This window comes from Sprattus sprattus, assembly GCF_963457725.1.
Source record: "Sprattus sprattus genome assembly, chromosome: 2".
Lineage (NCBI taxonomy): Eukaryota > Metazoa > Chordata > Actinopteri > Clupeiformes > Clupeidae > Sprattus > Sprattus sprattus.
The window spans coordinates 18701427-18722220 of NC_137921.1; the positions used below are offsets into that span (position 1 = coordinate 18701427).

Genomic DNA, 20794 nt, shown 5'->3' on the forward strand with positions numbered 1-20794 from the left:
ATACAGCTACAAAGAGTGCCCCGTGAATGCAAAAATCTAGAACGGAGTACTTATTGTGGCCATTTTTTGTAACGTTCAATGCACAGTGCGCAAGGGCATGCGGCTTTTTTGTTTCGTAACGTTTAAGTTAAGTTAAATTTGCTTCACTAAACACGCTAGCTTTAAAATTCTGTTACATAACTGGTCTAATGCCCGATGTTAACGTGACAGAATGCTAACACTACTACCAAGGTCGGCTGGGCTATGTTGAAAACGAGTTATTCCTCTTAACTCAAGCACTTACCTCTAACAACAATGACCTTACAACACCAACTTCTATTTTTCATTAAACTTGACCCTTTCAATAGATACTGTGACAAACACTTTGTTGTCAGAGGCGACGTGTAGGCCGCCATCTTGGTTCAAATCAGACCAACTTTGTTGATAATCGATCAAGTTTTTTTGCGATTTAATCCAGACATTCGAATTTTGGTAGGATAGCGGTGCCCTGTTTGTCTTTAATCTTCTTCAACATACCTGGTTGAATGTTTGAATGAAATGACCGTTATATGTTCTCAATTTGATTATTGTATTGTATTATTGTATTATAATGTTTAAAAAATAAATAAATAAAATGAAAAAACAATACATACAAAATAAATTCGTGGTGTCGGTGTTAAATAAATGACTGGCACACACAATCCATCTGTGTTTTTATAGAGACAATGGCAACAATCTGAGTCCCTCACTCACATTTCACACATAATTGTTCAGTGAAAGCAGCAAAAGTGGTAAAAGCAAGGAAGCCTCACATTACATAGGAAAACTCAAATTACTCTTTTGCTTACACAAGATTTAGTCAGCGCATTCAACTGTTGTCGGCATCAGTTCGGTATGTTTCAAATGAGAGCGTTTGAATGAGAGAGCCTACTCCCCAGCTGTGCCAAGTGTCAGCTGCACCTCAGCTGATCGGAAGTGAAATAGCCTCACTGGATTGTCAGGCTGCTTCAGTGAGGAAGGAATGGCTGATGCCATAGCAGATACGAGGAGGCTTTTTTCCAAGCCCCAGAGCATTAACGATGCATATGGACCTCCAAGTAACTTTCTAGAGATCGATGTTGCCAACCCCGAAACAGTCGGCGTCGGTCGAAATCGGTACACAACATACGAACTCAGACTGAAGGTGAGAGTCAAGTGACGTTAGCTAGCCTGTTAGCGAATGCTATTCTGTCACTGTACACACGTAGGAACATTGGACCTTGGCAAAGGCTATTGCTAGCTAGCTAAGGAGATTACCTATTATAAGGGAAGGATTAGCCAGCTGTCATACAAATTTACCGCCACAATTATCCCACACTGTTTGACCTGGTTGATACTGAACAGAGCTGCAACCTTAAGTAATTCACTTGACACACATGGAGAACTATAAACTGGCTGTCAATTTGCCATTCATGATCAACGTTTTCGTTAACATTAGACTAGGGACATTAGCCTTCATGCTAACATTCTTTCGAGACAACTTGTGTTCGTAAATGTTGGACCGGTAACACAGTTTTAAGGAGCAAACAAGCCACTTCGACGGAGCCTTTATTATTATATTTTAAACTTATAAAAACATTTAACTTGATATGACGTTTACCTAGTAAACCCAATGTTCGCTATCTATAGATGTTTTCAGTGTTACTCATTTAGAAGCAGTTAGCTAGTTCGGTTGCAACATAAAGTAAGCTAATCGTTGTAGCTAGCTTGCTAGTCAAGACTTTACAAGTTGGGCTAGCTAAGGATAGCAAGTGGCTGTTGGCTCTTCTATGTTGTTACTTTGACAGGTGGAATATATGAACGATAAAGATATTTGATTGCTGTCCATGATGAGTGAAAGTCAATCGGAGTTTGCGGTGTTGTTGTGAAATCAATGAAACAAGGCTAAACTACTAACTGTTCGGTCTAGTTGGATGAGTAGTCAGAAGTAAATGCTATCTTAGCCACACCCTAGCGACCCACAAGTGTTTAAGCCACTCGGCCGGTGTCAAGGCCCGGTTTGATGTATGGTATATGGCGATGGGATGACAGTCGTTGTGTTGACATTTGCTATGACTCATTTTTAAACAAAAGTTGTTTGGGTTGTCATGCCACATGCCGTGTCAGATCCAAATATATGACAATTATGTTATCATATATTGGCTGATGATTATAACGTTAATTGTATTTCAAAGGAGAGGGCTTTACTCCGTGGCATTACCCCACCAGATATCAGGCCAATGCCTTTTCCCCTATATGAGTCAAAAAACAGTTTACAAATCTTTGTTCAGATCAAGGGTGTAGGTTTTCCTCCTTCAATCTGTATAGCCAGAGGAAATCCTTGAGAGTGAGAGTGGCATGTTTGCCACTGCTGGAGACAAAGAAGGAAGTGGTCTGCCCCTCACAAAATGTTTGCAGCCCTGCTGTGTGTGTGTGTGTGTGTGTATTTGTGTGTGTTCGTGTCAGAGAGAGATCGAGAGAGAGAGTTCAAACAGCTACATCTGTTGTCCTTGAAACCAACCCCATTAGCTCAAACTTGGGACACACTTGCTGGGAGTTGAGTCATTAAAGGGGTACGCTACACCAGACATTTCTGTAACTTCTTAAAACTTTAAACAAATAGGTCGAGTGTTGGGCAAAAAGTTGGATTGTTCTAGGGAACTCGTACACATACAACGTAAGTCTCAACAAACTTTAGAAGCCTTGTGTTTGTGGCATCGAAAAGTCTCTAAATTTAAAGTATCGGGTAGTGAAAACAACAGTTGCATGGCGACGTTATAGCCTAAACTGTCTAGTATTTCTTGTTTTTTGGATAGAGGAACATGTCCTAAGTCTACTTCACATTCAGAAAGCAACCTTCTGCAAGCAGTTAAAGCTGATGGCTCCAGTTTTCAGGATCTAACCGGGCATGTGACATGGGTTTCTAAGGCTCTGTATGTATCGCAGTTAACATACTGCTTGGCTTGTGACCCGGACAAAGCAGTTAGTAAACTTAAAGCTGTGTAGTGTTAGTAGAGTTCACACAAGGCCTAACCTTTTTTTTTAAACCAGGTAAATTACTCAAATACAAATAGAATATGTAAGTAGTTTTTATTTGTTTGTTTGAAATATGTGTATGTTCCCAAAGACTCATGTTAGTCAGTCTCATGATGCAGCAAGTTCCTCATTAGAGAACTTCTGGCTTCTTAAGTTTTGCAGCTAACCTCAGTTATTTAAACACAATTCTAATCCATTTCACTTTTTGTCAAATTGATAGTTATCTGGCTAATTTAAAAGACTGGTAAGATAACTGCTTGATTTCCTGTGTAACCTATGACTTGGCTCAGTTGGGCTAAATGTGTTAAAAGCATGTAAAGTGTCACCTGAATCTGAACCGAGCTCGGTCTGTAGATGAGACTTGAATTGGTCTGGCCCTGGTCCAGCACGGACACTGTTGAAGAACCAAGACTAAGAGGAACGTAGCCCAGTGACAGAACTGGCATACTTGACCTTCACTGCCGACCCACTCACAACATGAAATAGCCCTTCAAAGAGGCACTTGTGTTGCATTACAATCACAATGTATTTAATTTCAATAATGAATATGTCCCTCAGCCCTACACATCAATTTACAAGACTTGTTATCGGGCTGTCCTCATTTTTATGTGGAAGAATATCTTAAGAAAACTATACAACAATTTCCATTTAGAGTTGTGTGAAAGTTTGCTACACAGATGAATGTGGAAATGCTGTTTGAATCCATAACTTATTATACAGCAAACAAAAAAAAACAACACATGCGATCACATGCCAAGATTCGATTTTTGCAGAAATGAGTTGTATTGTTTTGTTTACTAGTCTTACCATCTGTCCCAATTGTAATAAAAGCAATGATATCAAGTACGTCTTTCTTTGTAGTGTAGTGTGAATGTAATGAAATTAGTTAATGAGAGGTGTACGCTGTAACTGTAGATAACATGAGGGGTCTGCAGATGATTGTGAAATTGCTGGCTGAATCCATAGCTGACATACAGCAAATAAATCAACATACAGGCAACATTTGATAAGTGTTTTTGCAGAGATTAGTTCACCCTCGTTTGGTTAATGTTTAACAGTTATATTATTGCACAGAAGCATTGATAAATCAAATTCAATAATTTAATTCAATAATTTGCCCTTTGGCAGGGATACAGTGTTGGCACTTCTGAGCATGAGACTGCTTCGTATGTAAGTGAGACGGGGGGCATGTTCAAAACTTGGCCCTCAAGTTGTACACCCTGTATCTTGTGATGTTTGGACAACTACCTTTTGCCTATAAAAAGAGAATGGAAATTAATTGAATGCACTGATTGATTCTGCCCGATCTGTCTTTTCCGCCCTCTGCGGTACAATCAAATGCAGCCAGGCAGAGAGTATTAAATGCCACGTTGACGTATTTATAGCATTATGCACCAATTAGCCCCTTTCTCAATTTTACCATTTCTCAATCCTGCATAGCTTTGTGATGAGTTCTGACAAGATACGCGGTGCAGCAATGGTCCCCTCCCTCCCTATCTCTCTCTCCCTTCATATCTCTTTTCCTTTATATCTCCCCCTCTCCTCACTCCATTCCATAACCTAGTATTTATAGCCTCTCCATCCTCTGTGAGAGCCGTCTGTAGCCACTAGCCCCCATTGGAAAGCTAGCGCGGCTGATTAGCGTGTAATAATTAGCATATGCGTGTAATCAGTTCTCATTGTGCACGCCTGAGACTGTGCTGACCCTACTTACCATAAGAGCAGTGAAGAGTGAGCACCCTACTTGTCTTCTCTTCCCGCTATCACTCTCCCTCGCCCCTCTCTCTCTTTCTCCTTGGAAGGATGGCAGCGGAGGGAGAGAAAGAGGGAGGTGGTGTCAACTTTTGATTTTCTGCGTTCTCCACTTATTTATCTCACTCTGTGTCCATCTCTCTCTCGCTTGCTCTTCCTCTCTCTTTCCATCTCTCTCTCTCTCTCTCACACACACACACACACAGAAACACACAAAGACACACACACACTGTTTGAGAGCTCTTAACTTTGTGGAAAGATTAAGAGAGAGTGGGTGAATTTATTTGTGTTTTGTGTGTCAGTCACGAAGACCCTGTTGATTAGGGAGGTTTGGTTCACAGCTAAACTGATTTTCTCTCTCTCTCTCTCTCTCGCTCTCTCTCTCTCTCTTTCTGCATTTACTGTCTGCCTACATCCTACCTCGTAGTGTGGTTATTTCTCTCTCTCTCTCTCATTTATTCCCTCTTTGCTTATTTGTGTCTCTTGCCTTTACTTTCTGCCTTTCTTGCTGTTACTTTCTGCCTCTCTCTCTGGTTATTTTTCCAGTTATTTCCCAATTTCCTTAACCTCTCTCTCTCTCTGTCGTTCTGTATTTCTCTCCCTTGTCTCCGTCGTTCCTTCTTCCCACCCCCCACTGCTGTGTGTACTGATGCTGCTGGAGAGATGAGGGAGCTTAATCCCCTCATTGAAGGAGAGAAAGAATGAGAAAGGGTTTGTTTCTTGTCCTCGTCTTCAACCCCTCCTCTCTTCTCCCCTCTATTCTTCGCTCGTCCTTCCATCCTTTCTTGCTTTCTCTCTCTCCCTCCCTCCTTTAGTCTGTATTTCTCTCTTTTCTCAATCTTTCTTTTTAAAATCACCATATATCTCTCAACACTTCTATCCCTATCTCTAGCTCTCTGTTGTCTCTCTCTCATATGACTTGTCAGCCCCCTCTCGTCCTGTCCTCTTGACTCTCCTATTGTTGACACAATCACAGTTGAAACAGTCTCTCTTTCTCTCACTCTCTCTCACTCTCTCTTGCTCTCGCTCTCTCAGCAAAATATATACACAAAATGAGAGTGAAACAGGGCCTTACAGGATGTGCACACGTAGACAGAAATATACTGTATAGACAAACTGAGAGTGAGACAGTGCCTTGCGGGATGTGCGCACACGTAGACAGAAAAATATATACACAAACTGAGAGTGAGACAGGTCCTTACGGGATGTGCACATGTAGGCAGAGAAACTTATACTCGACAACAAATCTGCCGTCAACATAACAAGACTGTGAAGAGTGGCCATGTGCATTTGTCAAGAGAAGTTGGAGAAGTGAAGGTTATGTGTAGTTACTAGTTAGGCAAAGTAAAGTATTGTTTAGTATAGTACAGTAAGGTGATGTAAACTGCAAACTCTCTCCTAACCCCCCTCTATCCAAAAAACACACAAACGTACACACATACACACACGTGGTCATAGTCACACACTGAAGTTTGCCATCACACTATTATATTTATCCAGCAGAATAGAAAGAAGCCTTCTCTTACAGCTCTCTCTCACATGCTCCCTCTTTCTGTTTCCCTTTCTCAGTCCCTCCATCTCTCTCTCTCTCTCTGTCAATAATGAAATGGCTTGCTTGCCTGCCTGTCAGCCCCAGTCAAGTGTAATCCTCAGTGTACAGCATCCTCGGCGACAGCCATTCTGATGGTAATACCCAGCATATTGTGTCAAGGCTACCATACCCTACTCGAGATGACAGTATCAAAAGTAGGAGTTGATGCAGGGCAGACAAAGCCGGGGGTGGGGGGGGCAGCTTTTTTGTCAGCCCAGTAAAGGTTGGGGGGTGGAGGGTAGAAGGGGGTATAGAGAAAAGGGGGGGATGAGAGTGCTCTTCTCTTTCTTTCTCTCTCTCTTTCATTGTCCACGGTCTCACTTCTCTCTTGCTACTCTCTCTATGGTGGAGATGTGGTGATGGCTGAAGGATGGCATTGTGGGATAGGTCTTCTCTCCCACACTAACCAACACCCCCCCCCCCCCCCCCACACACACACACACACACACACACACACACACACACACACACACACACACACACACACACAACATCACGGTCAGTAATACTTTGTATCACGAGAGAGATGCAAGGATATGGAGATGGACAAGTGTGTGTGTGTGTGTGTGTGTGTGTGTTTGTGTGTGATTCAGCACACAGGCAAGAGCAATGAGCTGCCCCTGGCTCTTATGCCTGACTTGATCCAGGTTCCTAAAAGCTAATGCATAGCCTTGTTCCTGAACTCTTGTGTTTGGAGGGGTGCTGTGTGTGTGTGTGTGTGTGTGGGGGGGAGCAGAGGATAGCTAGTAGTAGTCCCTTACCCAGCCTTTAATGAGAGCACTTTGTTTTCAACACCTATGCACCTCAAATGGGGAGTTTTTTTTCCGATGGTGGGGGGGTCGGTCGCATAGAGGTAGCACTCCCCTTCTCTTCTCTTCTATCCTCTCTCTCTCTCCCTCTCTCTCTGGCTCTTTCGTCAGTAGAAGCCACGTAGAAGCTTTTAACAGAGCTGAAAGAGGCACTTTTAAAAGCCGCTAGCACAGCTCCCAAGAACCCTATTTTCAGGGGGCAACATATGAAATGGAGCTGATGTTTGTCCCGTTTTATTTTTTTCTCCCCCATTCTTCATGGCCCCCTTCTCACACACACACACACACACACACACACACACACACACACACACACACACACACACACGTCATTATCTCTCTCTTTTCATTCTTTGTCCGGTTCTGTCTCTACTTGGTTTTATTTGTCTTTCGGCTATGAGAGGCATTTTCCCCCTTTAGTGTACATTAGACAACCTAACTCTCTTTCACACCCTTTCCCTCTCTCTCTCTCCTCATCCTTTTCTGCTTTCATTTCTCTGTCTGTCTGTCTGTCGGTCTACATGGTTGGTTGGCTGTTTGGCTGGCCCAAGGAAAGAGTCATGCCCGAACTCTTAAGCCCTTTAACGTATGTAACCCATTAATGTATGACGGTAAAAACAGCACAACACAACACAACACATTTTCATTTCCATTCAGTCTTCCATAACGGTAAAGTAACGGGTGTGGTGTGTTCCCACCTGACTGTATACTGCACTACAGTGGTTGCACCTCAGAGGGTGCGAGGTCTCATGCCAGTTAACCTAGCTATCCAAGCGATCTAATTAAGGGAGCCATCTTAACAGTTGGCAGTTGCTAGGGTGTGTTAATATGAGTTCATTAGCCTTGAAGTGAAACTTATGGTTTTTGAAACCAATTAATGAAGCCACACAAGCACCCTGATTGCTTCTACCTTTTCCTATTACAATTGTATGAATTAAATTGAGAAGACTGTAACCTCAGGTAGGTACCTAGCTGCAATTTCATGCAAATAGAACTCCGTTTTAAACCGTTTAAGCTTATTTGAATGTGTCCTTAGCTTGCTTGCTTGCTAGCTGGCTTAGCAGCTAGGCATCCAGGCAAAACCATAGCCTGAGGCTATTCGATTCCTCAAAATCAGCTCACCAATTAAAGACTGTCTGGGTTAAAAGTGATCAGAACCACTTGCTTATGATGTTAAATGGCTTCACATATACATTAAGAACTAAATAATGGGACATCAATGGGGCAAGGGCTCAACTCTGATATCAGAAGAAGTCTGCCCCCCCGCTTTCCCTTCTCTTGTGTTTTGCATTCACACTGGAGCCCTAGCAGAAGATAACCAGTTACGTTACGAGTTTGCCAGGTGATAGATTAACGGTTTAACGTAACCTTTTCGTTCCTATTCCCACACACACTGTAACTATAATGGTAAAATGGCGATAAATTAATGGCTCTCAGTGTGTGACGGACCGAGCCTCGATTGCCGTCAAAATGTGTGGGTTTGGCCCGAAAGCTCAGAGGCAGAGTGAGGGTTCAAATATAAAGTTTTATTCAGGTTCAAAATACCAAAGGGGAACTGCTTAGCCTCACAAATATACTGAGGACAAATACCAACAGTCTCAACTGCTCATCCTCTAAATGGGGTAGAGGACAAAAATGCTGCAGTACATAACTATTAAAATACCTGCTTAGCCTCTAATGACATAGAGGACAAAAAATCTGCAGTTGAAAAAGACCTGACATGACAAGACTAACTGAACTAGACAGAACACTGAACATATTTCCACACACCGGGGTAAACACAAAAACCAAACAATACAACAATGACAAAACAGACCCTGAGACACAAACCTAGTATTTTGTCATGATCCTCAATCAAATAAATAACTATGACATAAATAAATTATGTGTCCAAGGATTGTTAAAATCCACCTTATCCAAGTGGTATGGCCCATACCATTTTATATGTCCCCCCCTGCCAGTCTAGGCAATTAACGGTGACCATTAGGTGGATCCAATTGTAATCAGTGGTATGATTGTTTGTTTGTGCGTGTGTGTGCAAACCATGTCTGTTGTGTACGCTTGTGGTTGCAAAGATAGGGCAGGAGTGTGCAGTTCATGTGCAGTCGCACCACGACTGTCACACAGTGTAAGTAGGAATGGGGTGTTACACTGCCTTCTGCCATCCACATACACCTAGCACTGGCTTTAATGCTAATGTTAAGGCTCAAGAGTTGTGTGTGTGGTGTGTGTGTTAGTGGTGTGCTGTGGTTTGTGTGTGTGTGTTATGTGTGTGTCATTAGGGGTGATGGCAGTTTATCAGGTGACTTTGAGGCATTCCAGTATCGCCCAGATCCTGTAACCCAATCTAAGATTGTTCTGTTTCAGTGTGCGTGTCTGTATGCTTGTGTGTGAGACAGAAAGAGCTGAGCGATGACTGTTGAGACATTTGAGCTCTGACTTATTGAAGCCTTAAATGCTAAGAAGTTAATGAGCATGTGTTGGTTTCTGATTTTGGCTTAGGGTGCAGTGAGTCGTGAAACTGTTGTGTTGTGTTGGGTCAAGGCAACAGGAACCGAGGAAGGTAAGGGAGTGCATGAAGGCAAAAGAACGAAAGATGAGCCAGAGAGGAAAGAACGGGATTAAAGAAGAGAACTAGAGTGGAGATGAGTGGAGCAAAGTGGAATTAGTGCTTTTAGTTTTTACAGGTAAGCTGTGTGGTGCAGGTATATTTAAATAGGCAGCTTGTTTCTGTAACATCCTTTGACTCATTTTGGTGACACATGGTTGTGTGAAAACAAACACTGTCCACTCCTCGCTGGTTTTTCCAGACTTGTAGGTTTGCTCTCCAGGTCAGGAACCCATTGGAAATATAAAAACAAAGGGCCTCATTCTCGAACCTTTTCTGAAGTTTCTTCTGAAATGTTTCTCACGGACCTCGGAAAACAAACGTAAGAAAAACAAATCCGCCAGATTCATGAACGCCTGAAAATGTTTTCTTCTTACGCAGCAGAAGTGTTCTGAGCTGTGCTCCCCCGGAAGAGGTTTCTTTAATTGAAAGCGCTTTCTTGGCACCTGATTTGCATACATAATTGCCCCGCCAGCTGCTTATAAGGTCAGGCAACCGTAGTGACGTTTGCAGTCGGAATCGACCAAATCTACATGAAAGCAACTCGTTAACGAGTCATGTCAAAGTGACAAGCGAGCACCGGTCGAGTAAACGCAGATCTAACCTCACTGGTGCAGAGGTGAAGGTACTGTTGCAGGATGAAGATGTGTCCATTCTATTTCACAATGGCTATATGAATGTGATTGAGTTAAGTGCTTATTTATTTATACAATTACATTTGCAGTGTTCGTGTAGTCATTTTATGGACGATGCCTTGTAGAATCATCATCAGACTATAAATGTGAAACGTAATTGTTAATGATGCAAATATTCTCATATTATTATTATTATAACTTTAAATCCGAGGAGGTCTGAAGAGGTGAACGCAATCGCCAATGATTTTTCACAAGTTCAGCCCTTAACACACAAGTGGTGTTTTTTTGAGGAATCACATTTGAGAAAATTCTGGCCGGTTTACGACTGCTATTTCGTGTTCTGAAAGTCTTCTGAAGTTTAGAACAAATCCCAGATGAGAGGACTTTCATGAATGCCAAATGTGTTCATAAATCCACGGGAAGTGAAGTTCAGAAGAAATTCCTTCTTATTTTCTTCTCAACTGCATTTGAGAATGAGGCCCAATGTTAACAGCTCAACATTGAATACATCCTCAAAATCATTTTACATTCTAAGCTAGCTAACCATCAGTGCCAAATGTGCTGTTTATGTTTGCACAAACGTATTTTACAAAAGCCCCATAATGCCTATTTACTCATACACTCGACCACGTATACTTAACTTAAAAAATGCCTACAAAGCCACACCCCTTCCCCACGTAGGACAGTCAGATCACCTTTCACTGCTCCTCATCCCGGCATATACACCCCTCAGGAGGAAGACAAAACCTTACATTAAGACCATAAAAATCTGGCCCGAGGGAGCTCTCTCTCAACTGCAGGATTGCTTTGAACAGACTGTTTGGGACATATTCGAACAACAGGACCTGGAGGAATATACAGGAACTGTACTGTCCTACATCAACCATTGTACAGACACTGTAACTGCAATCAAAAGGATTTGGGTGTACCCTAACCAGAAACCCTGGATGACAAGCAAGGTCAAGACCCTACTCCAGGAGCGGAACTCCGCCTTCAGATCAGGTGACAAGGCTTTGTACAGTACTGCTAGAGCAAACCTGAAGAGTGGCATCAAAGATGCCTAGAGGGCTTACAAGGAGAAAATTGAAGACCATCTCACTAATAACAATCCAAGGAGAGTGTGGCAGGGAATTCAAAGCATCACCAACTACAAAAACAGCAACAACAGCACTGTCCACGCTGATGCCTCACTGGCAGAGGAACTTAATAATTTCTTTGCCGGTTTAGAGGTCAACAGGCCCACCACAATTACACTGACTCCACCAACCCCCAGCAGCCACACTCTCATCCTACAAGAACATGAGGTGAGATGTGTGCTCAAATCAGTGAGTACCAGAAAAGCCGCTGGCCCTGACGGAGTATCTGGAAAGGTACTCAATTCCAGGGCCAACCAACTCGCTGGGGTCTTCACCAAGATCTTCAACCTTTCGCTTACTCTAGCCACCATCCCACCCTGCCTAAAATCAGCTATCATCATCCCGTCCCTAAGAAACCAGCCATCAACAGCCTAAATGACTATAGACCAATTGCACTTACACCTGTAATAATGAAGTGCTTTGAGAAACTGGTTTCTCGCCACATCAAATTAACCCTTCCCCTCACATTCGACCCGCATCAGTTTGCTTACAGAGCAAACAGGTCCACGGAAGATGCCATAGACGTAGCCCTCCACTCCGCACTGAGCCACCTGGAACTCCGTGGAATCTATATAAGAATGCTCTTCATTGACTACAGCTCAGCTTTTAATACTATCATCCCTGACATACTAGTAAGCAAATTAACGGCACTAGGCCTCTCCCCCTCCATCTGCACCTGGATAAAGGACTTCCTCACAAACTGCCCACAAACTGTAAAACTCGGCACCCACCTCTCCTCCACCATCACGCTAAGCACTGGCTCTCCACAAGGCTGTGTACTGAGCCCACTACTGTACTCCTTGTACACTCATGACTGTACTCCAACCCATCCCACCAACACCATCATTAAATTTGCTGATGACACCACCGTGATCGGGCTCATAACAGAAGACGACGAATCAGCGTACAGAGATGAGGTTCAGAAACTGACAGTGTGGTGCTCAGACAACAATCTTTCACTGAACACCACAAAAACTAAAGAAATAAATCTGGACCACAGAAGGCAAAGTGCAGATCCGGCCCCACTCTACATCAACGGGGACTGTGTGGAGAAGGTCCACTCCTTCAAGTTCTTAGGAGCCCTCCTGACAGATGACCTCTCATGGTCTGCCAACACCTCAGTGACAGTCAAAAAAGCACAGCAGCGACTACACTTCCTGAGAGTACTCACGAAAAACAACCTGGAGTGTAAACTGATGGTGGCCTTCTACCGCACCACTATCGAAAGTGTACTGACGTACTGCATCTCGGCGTGGTACTCTGGTTGCTCTGCAGCAGACAAAAGAGCCCTCCAAAGGGTCATCAACACAGCACAAAAGATCACTGGCTGCTCCCTGGCTTCCCTGGAATCCATTGCACGCTCCCGCTACCTTAGCAGGGCCAATAACATCTTTAAAGACTCCTCTCACCCAGGCCACCACCTGTTAACTCTCCTACCTTCAGGCAGACGGTACAGATCCTTTAGAGCAAGGACCACACGTCTTAGGAACAGTTTTTTCCCTACGGCCATCAGAACACTAAATACAGTCATGCACTAAACTTCACTTTATTGATTGACTGCAAGTCACACATACCATCTCTGTATTTCTGTATTTCTTATTCTGTGTACTGGTGTTATATATTGTATATAAGTATATATATATATATTCTGTTATGCTGTGTGCTGTTGCTGTATATATTGTATGATAATATATACATAGTCAGTGTTTCTCCTAGGTTTACAGCTTGGGGGGGGGGGGGGGGGGACGGCGGCAGGGGCGCGGCGCGATGCGCGACAGCAGTCAATATAACATCTTACAGTAACAGTATGCAACAATTATACTTCAGGATTAGGGGTTAGGATAAGCAGTTTTACTTGAAAAATAAGTATAATTTTACATGTTTTATGGTAAAGGTAACCTTAAATGACTTGTTTTGTGATCTGGCGCTATATTTATAAAAAAATAAAAAAATACATTTTTTTACTTCAGCTTCCAGGGGGGGCGGGCGGGGCCGTTGGGGGGGCGGGGCGCCACCCTAATATCATTGTAGGGGAAACACTGATAGTAGTACATGGTACTTTAATATATTCCACGGCGCTTTGTTGCACACTTAATATTTATATATATTTTATGCTATTCCTACCGTTTTTTAGATATGCAATATTGTTGTGTTATATGTTGTTGTTGTGTTATATGTTGTCCCTCGTCGCACCAACAGGAGAAGCACTCCAAATTTTGTTGTATTTAAATACAATGACAATAAAGGCTTTTCTATTCTATTCTATTAGCGTCTTTAAAGGTCCTGCCGGAGGTCACTCAAGGACGCTATACTCATCAAGACAGGAGAGAAAGAAACAAGAGATTAAAAAAACCTACTTCTTACACTTGTCCAAAAATATCCTACCTTGCAATGTTAAAGGCAGAAAAAAATTAAAAATGTTAGGAGTTCTACCTTGACCCATGCTACACCCCTGCACCAAGTTTCATGAAAATCGGGTGGAAGTTTTGGCATTATCCAGCTGACAAACAAACAAACAAACCAACCAACAAACAGTAATAAAACCACAACCTCCTTGGTGAAGGTAATGAAAAGGGAAAGGCTTCTTGCTTTGCTCCAATTAATAAATACTTGCCCACACACAGAGAGAGAGAGAGATACCGCACATTTGTTTAACTTTCTGCCTTTATTCCATCTATCCATTTACTCAGGCCTCAGTCTCCACTCTCCTGTCTTTCATATATGCTTGTGTATTGATCCCACACTCTCCAGACATCTGCTTGCACCACTCAACCTCTCTCTGTCTCCCTCTCTCCCTCCCTCCCTCCATTCTCCTCTCCATCTCTTTCTCTCAGGCCCTTTACTCTCTCCGCCTCTGGCTTTTGCCTTTTCAAGTTTACCTTGAATATCAGTCCCCTCAATGCTGTCCCATCTTCCGCTTTTTGTTCATTTGCCTGTGCATGTGTGTGCGCGCACTGTAATTCGTGTTTGTGTATGTGTGCACATGCTTGTGATGCTTTCGTGTGTATATGCTTGTGTGGCTTACGAGTGTGTGGGTTTTCTTTTGTGTGTATGGGCTGTTGTCATCCTGACCATACACACATGCGTGTGCGTACACACACACACACACACAAACTTTTGTATTTGTGTTTTAGCACTAGACTGTGATTCTCTGGTCTTTCAGCCAGAATTTTCAAACCATCTATTCAAGAATTTCCTCGGTATTCTCTGCATTCTGTTCTCTGAAGCAGGGATGTCAGTGAGGGCAACGTGGCTTTATCTTCTCTCTCAAAACAAAATGCATTAAAAAAAGCACATCCACAGTTCTGCTCTTTTTTGTCACATAAACATGAATTATGACCCTTTGACAACATATCCTTCACTCTTCTTGTTTCTTTTCCTCTCTCTCCTCTTTTGGTTTTGTTCATCCTTTCGGTCTGTCTCTGTCTGTCTTTCCTCATTTTCTATCTCTCCTCCGCTCTCCCTCTCTGCAGACCAATCTGCCCATCTTCCGGGTAAAGGAGTCGCGGGTGAGGAGGAGATACAGCGACTTTGAGTGGTTGAGAGGAGAGCTAGAGAGAGAGAGCAAGGTGAGTCTGAAACACGGGAAAGAGACGGCGCAAAAATCAGTCGGGGAATCTGTTCTTCATCGCCTTTGGGTCTTAAATGCATGCTTGGGACAAGGCAGAAATAGATAGATAGATTAATTAAATTATATTCAATAAATATTTGCTGCTGAATTATTTGCACTAACACCTTCCACACCTACTCTCTGTGGCTTCATTCAACTTCTTTATGTCCCTTACTTTTTCTGTCTGTCGATGTGTCTATTCATCTCTTTGTTTGCCTGTATACCTGCATGACTGGCTGTCGATCTATCTGGCTGTCTGTCTGTCTTTCACAGGTGGTGGTCCCACCCCTGCCCGGAAAAGCCCTGTTTCGCCAGCTCCCGTTCCGTGGAGACGACGGGATTTTCGACGACTCCTTCATCGAGGAGCGGCGACAGGGCCTGGAGCAGTTTCTCAACAAGTGAGTCCCACCACGTATCCAACAATCCCTACTGTTACAGTCCACTGGGGAGAACACCGAAATGACAGTATCATGGAGGCAAAGCTTTGAAATGATTTATTGTTTGTTTGTTTGTTTGGAGGGGGTATTCATATGCTAGATAGATAAGAAAGTGGGATTCCCATGTGTAGCAGAAGGGTGAGTGAGCGCTAAATGAACCTAATAATCTTAAATTACCATCTGACCTCCCTAGAGCCACATAGCCATGTCAGATGACACATGAGTGCCTTACTTACTACTAATTCAGTCTCTCCGTCTTTCCATCCGTCTCTTTTTCTTATCCCCCCCCCCCCCCTTCATTCTGTTGCCTCACTTTCTTTTCTTGAGAAGTTCTTCTTTTTGTTGAATTATTTTTCTTTTTTTCAAAAACACTTTCTCCTTGACACCAGTCAGGTGTAATCGTTGAGGCCTACTGAATCACTTGTCAACATAAAGAGGCCCCAGATTCAAGATTATTGTTTGGTGGTTCCTTAGGTCATGCTGTGCGCCAAGTCAACAAGGAACACTGTTGTGTCCTGATGTGCATATATGTGTGTGTGTGTGTGTGTGTGTGTGTGTGTGTGCGTGTGGGTGTGTGTTTGCTCTCTCTCTTGCTGTAATTACCTGTGCAAGCTTTCTCAGTGCTGGAGCAGCAGCTGCCTTCACTTCTACATTTGTTTTATTTTTCGACATGTAATTTATGATAATTGCGCGCGAAATTACGGGCGTGTGTCTGTCATTCTCTCACACTCTCTCTGTCTCCGTTGCTTCTTGTTCGGACTGCTGGGAGCACCCCTTGCTTATTTTTTGATCCAGAGTGCAGTTCTGACACATCGGCGGAACAATAAAAGTTACCATACGATAGTAATTATTTAGCGTTGATTGCAGACTTTGCTATTATCTCTATTTCATGTGCAAATGTGCAACGGCTACCTGTTTGTATTCTGAATAGGAGGCGTTGGGGTGCGCACGCTGTTTGCAGCGAGAAGGAATTCGTCAGTAATTAAGATTTTAGGCAGCAGGGAAAAAAGGATCCTGAATTAAATTTCATTGTTCGGTGTTAATAGCTCTAAGATCTTGTGTGGTGTGTGTGTGTGTGTGTGTGTGTGTGTGGTTTGTTAATGAGTGATGGAGAAATAAGTTTATTGTAAGTTTAGTCCATTACGGACTGTTAAAAGAGTGATTTAGAAGCTGTATGTTTACTGGTTCACTTTCAGTATATTGTTTTATTTTTTTGGGGGGGGGGGGGGGGGGTGGCAGTATTGAGAGTGGTTATTTAAATGTTTTTTCAACTTTGGTGCAAAAGGCCTATACTATTTTTTTGTGACCAAAGACCCTAATTGTTCATATCAATGGCAGTTTCACAGGAGGGCAGTATGGAAGAAGATTTACACAACCCACACGGTACTTAAGGACTTTTGATGCCTATCAAGAGATGGAAGTCTCGTTAGTACCAGAGCTCAAGTGGCAAATGAGAACAAATTACATCACTCCTTCTGCACTTGTCTTTGCGACTTTTAATCCTAAAATTCTTGTTATTGTCTTCTTTTCCAGAGTTGCGGGTCATCCTCTTGCCCAGAATGAGCGCTGCCTGCACATGTTTCTGCAGGATGAGTCCGTAGACAAGACCTATACGCCATCCAAGATTCGTTCCGCCTGAACATGCCACCCAAGTCCCAAAAGATAAGATTAACGCTCCCCCTTATTACGGCAGATCAGGTAAACTTGCCTTCTTCCCAAACTATCCACAAGAGATCACACACCATCCAGAAAACGCACGCAAGAAAATCCTAAAAAGTCAGACAAGCCTGAACACACCACACAGAACAGCTTAGTCCACACCGGAAGACTCCCTGAACCTAAAGTGCATCAGGTATGCTTGAACATACCAAAACTCTCTTGACATAAAAGATTCAATCCAAAACTCACCCCAGATAAACAAAGAATGAACGATTCCAAATGCACCCTGAAAACTAAAGCAATCAGGCAGAGATTTTAAAATAAAACGTATTCAATGATATGGATAACTTTGAGAGTGTACATTTTCTTGAAGCTTTGCAGGGCCATGATTGCAGTAAGATGTACGTCTTGTTGAGAATGTGCTGTTCTTATTTGTAGAAGAGATATTGTTGCTTCTAAACTCAAGGGGAGGTTAATACATGTCTTACTGTATATACCTAACTACAGACTCAAAACCCTCCATCATGCCTGAACAAGCCCTCCCCAACCACTCACTTCTCAATGAAGAGTCACCTACTCAGCGACAAATCTGAACTGAGAACCACAGCTCCTCTCGTCTGTCATTGAGTTTTATGTTCTTGATCATCTATTTCCCGCCTGTGTAATTCAAGCGCCGTCTTTTCTGACCATGAGGCTTAGATTAGTATGACCTGAAACACACGTTTGGGTTCCTATAGTGATTCATGTCATTTAATTATTTTTCTGTTTTGTTTTGTTTGTAAACACACTAATGTTTTATGTTGTCCGTCTTGTATTACTGTGAGAATTACACTCTTTGAGAATAATGAACTTCCTTGGGAAAAGAGACCATGTGAACCAAATAAGAAGAAAATGGAGAAAAAAAACAGACATGCTATTGTATGCAATCACCATGACTGAGTACAACAACCGCACAAACGCACTCACACTGTCCACCCAGCTTCTCCCTTTCAACAGCACACTTTGTAGTACCTTACAAAATAAAACTTTGACACACTTTGTGGACGGTCCCTTCTCCAAAGTGTGTGTGTGTGTGTGTGTGTGTGTGTGTATATGTGTGCACAAGTGTATGTACGTGTATAAAAAAAAAAAAGTCTTTTGAAGCCTGTGTATGATTTTGTAATAGAAGCACACACACCTTATGGGAGAGTTGGCATTTGTATGGTGCATTTGTGGAGATTTGTATACAGCTCTTACCATTTTCTTTATTTTGAATTTTTTTACAATAAAGCGGGTCAAACACATGACACATGTATATCTGTCGTAATGTGGTCTTTCCTCTGACTCTTCTGTGCATTTTTATTCCCTCTTCTGTTGACTTGTGTGGAAATGAGCGTGCACACTTACACACACACACAGGTAATCTGCCCTTCTATGATTGCCCTATGTTTTAAACCACATTTGTAGGTTGGGTAGGTCCATGCAGTTTGTTTTAAAGAGGACTCATTATTCTCATTTTCATGCTCATTTTCAATGTTCATAATAACACATTTTGGGGTGTACTACAATAGATAACATGCTTCAGTGTTCCAAAAACACATTATTTTTCTCATGCTGTACATTGCTGTTCACCCTCTGTCTGAAACTTTCTGTTAGAGCTTTTGTGTCTTTAAACGCCCCCTCCGGATAAACCCGGTGTGCTCTGATTGATCAGCTTGGCGGCCAATAAGGATTGTGTTACGAGATTGCATCATCTTGTACCAAAGGAAAAGGGCTTGTAGTTCCAGCAAGGCGTTTCAGGCAGCTGAGAAAAGTTCTTTATGTGGGAGAGACTTACTCCCTCTGGTGTGTGCCTCGTTGTGCTGTTGTAACTTTGCGGACCATTCACATGCACTAAAAGCTTTATAACACACCAAGGAAAGGGGAAAAAACGGAAAAGCATAGGCCCTCTTTAAGAAAAGCATAGGTCCTCTAAGTGCTAGCACAAGTGACTCAAGGCACAAAGTAAATGGCTAGTGCCCTTTGGGTAAACTCCTATAGCTGTTTTGGCCACTGTAACATGCCAGACATGGGCTTTTTGGAAGTTGTACAGTACACTGTCTAACTGACAATGCAGAGTTTGGCTACCATAGAAATTGACAACCACAAAAAGTGGTTGATTGTGCTTCATTAGTAGGCTAATGCTTTCAAAAGAATGCCATACACAAATCTAATCTCCAATGTTGTACGTTTTTGTATAGTTAAGGTTCTTCAAACATCTTGAGTAAAGTTTTCTATAGGGCATCCAAATATAATGTCAGGAGTCCTTTGGTTAAAACTTTACTGTACCTGTAGTGGCAGTGCTTGTCATTTGTGTTACACGTGATTACAAATATTAAGGCTTTGATATGCATTGCACAGAGCAGCTGGACTCAACCCAGCAATATGATGAAAATTAGTTTTTAAAGGTGCCAAAAATATCCTTGAAATGCCCTTTCAAATGTAATGTAGGCCAATCATATGGAGCTGAGCTCTGCATTTCTGAAAACATTTCCGAATGCCTTTGACTTACTTGTATATGTTAATCATACAATGTGAATTATTCTGTATACATCACAATAATGGATCCGATTTACACAATGGGGTCGGGAGAGAATTATACTACCCCTCCAGCAAAAGTGCTGTGAAAAAATGCAACACCTGCTAATCATGCTAGTGTTTACCAGCATTCCTGTCCCACAGGTGTTTTAATTTTTGAGACATGAAAATCTTTTCCTAGCTTCAGATTGGTTGATGGCTGAGGCTTGTAAATGCTCTATGCTACTTCAGAAAGTGTGTGTGTGGGGGGGGGCGCGCGCGCGTTATTCGAAGTTGAATAGCTGAAAAGCTCACAGATTCTGTTCAATAGGGAACAATAAAATACATTTGCTTAAAATTTCAGTTGTGTATGAGTTCTGATTTGTACAGGTAATATCGGGTAGACTTGATCAAAGGTCGAAGAAGGAAGAGTCGGTGCGCCACTGATAACCTTGGAGTTACCGCTGTTTGAGAGCACACTCCTAAAATAAAATCCAGCTAAATTGGACTTCATGTTGCCATTTTCTCTAATGATGGCCTCCATTGTAGCATTTTCTATCAAAATTGAAAAGAAAATTCAATTTTGGCGAAGCCCTTGATTCGTCAAAGCGCACTTGAAATCCCGGCCTACCGAAGCACTGGAACTTCTTCCAAGGTCCAGGGGCATTGTATTAGTGATGGCTCAATATGCGCTCTACGGCAAGTACAAACCTCACGACATGTCTGTTTCAAGAGACAAAGTTGAAACTGTGGACAGTGTGGTTTTGTACAGGTTATGTTAGCGTTGTAAAGGAAACAGTCCATCATTTTTCAATATGATTTATTCTAATATTTCAGAACAACTTTCACAAATTTAAATCTCCACATTTTTTACAACAGAGAAAATGTATATACAGTCTACCAGGAAAAATACAAGTGCTGAGAATGTTCATTTTGCAATGTTAGTGACTACATGACGAAAGAAATTTCAGTGCAACGTCAGCGTGACA

General features: G+C 42.4%; 2 protein-coding genes across 4 annotated transcripts in view; one reads left to right on the forward strand and one right to left on the reverse strand.

The window, feature by feature from the left end:
- The window catches only part of afg1lb (AFG1 like ATPase b), a 40404-nt gene extending 39994 nt beyond the window's left edge, over positions 1 to 410 (reverse strand). For both annotated transcript variants that reach the window (XM_080860478.1, XM_080860477.1), the window contains exon 1: positions 284 to 410. In XM_080860478.1, the coding sequence (XP_080716604.1) occupies positions 284 to 395 (112 nt within the window). In that variant the 5' untranslated portion in view covers positions 396 to 410. The remainder of the gene's footprint in view (positions 1 to 283) is intronic.
- A 552-nt stretch (positions 411 to 962) lies between these two features.
- Positions 963 to 18564, forward strand: snx3 (sorting nexin 3). Of its 2 annotated transcripts, XR_013968541.1 has the most exons (5): positions 963 to 1162; positions 15038 to 15133; positions 15448 to 15572; positions 17145 to 17463; positions 17778 to 18564. XR_013968541.1 is itself a non-coding variant. In XM_080833365.1 (4 exons), exons 1-4 carry the CDS (start codon positions 1001 to 1003, stop codon positions 17248 to 17250), a joined length of 489 nt encoding a protein of 162 aa, XP_080689491.1. In that variant the 5' UTR covers positions 963 to 1000; the 3' UTR covers positions 17251 to 18564. The 2 variants fall into 2 exon arrangements, 1 of the variants encoding a protein (XP_080689491.1); XM_080833365.1 differs by having other exon boundaries at positions 17145 to 18564.
- The last annotated feature ends 2230 nt before the right edge of the window (positions 18565 to 20794 follow it).

What these genes read in the sequence shown, in the direction of transcription:
- snx3 (XM_080833365.1), top strand. Translation starts at nt 1,001, where the DNA reads ATGGCTGATGCCATAGCAGATACGAGGAGGCTTTTTTCCAAGCCCCAG. An exon ending in AGCTAGAGAGAGAGAGCAAG is followed by an intron (nt 15,134 to 15,447) that starts GTGAGTCTGAAA and finishes TGTCTTTCACAG; the next exon opens with GTGGTGGTCCCACCCCTGCC. An exon ending in CTGGAGCAGTTTCTCAACAA is followed by an intron (nt 15,573 to 17,144) that starts GTGAGTCCCACC and finishes CTTCTTTTCCAG; the next exon opens with AGTTGCGGGTCATCCTCTTG.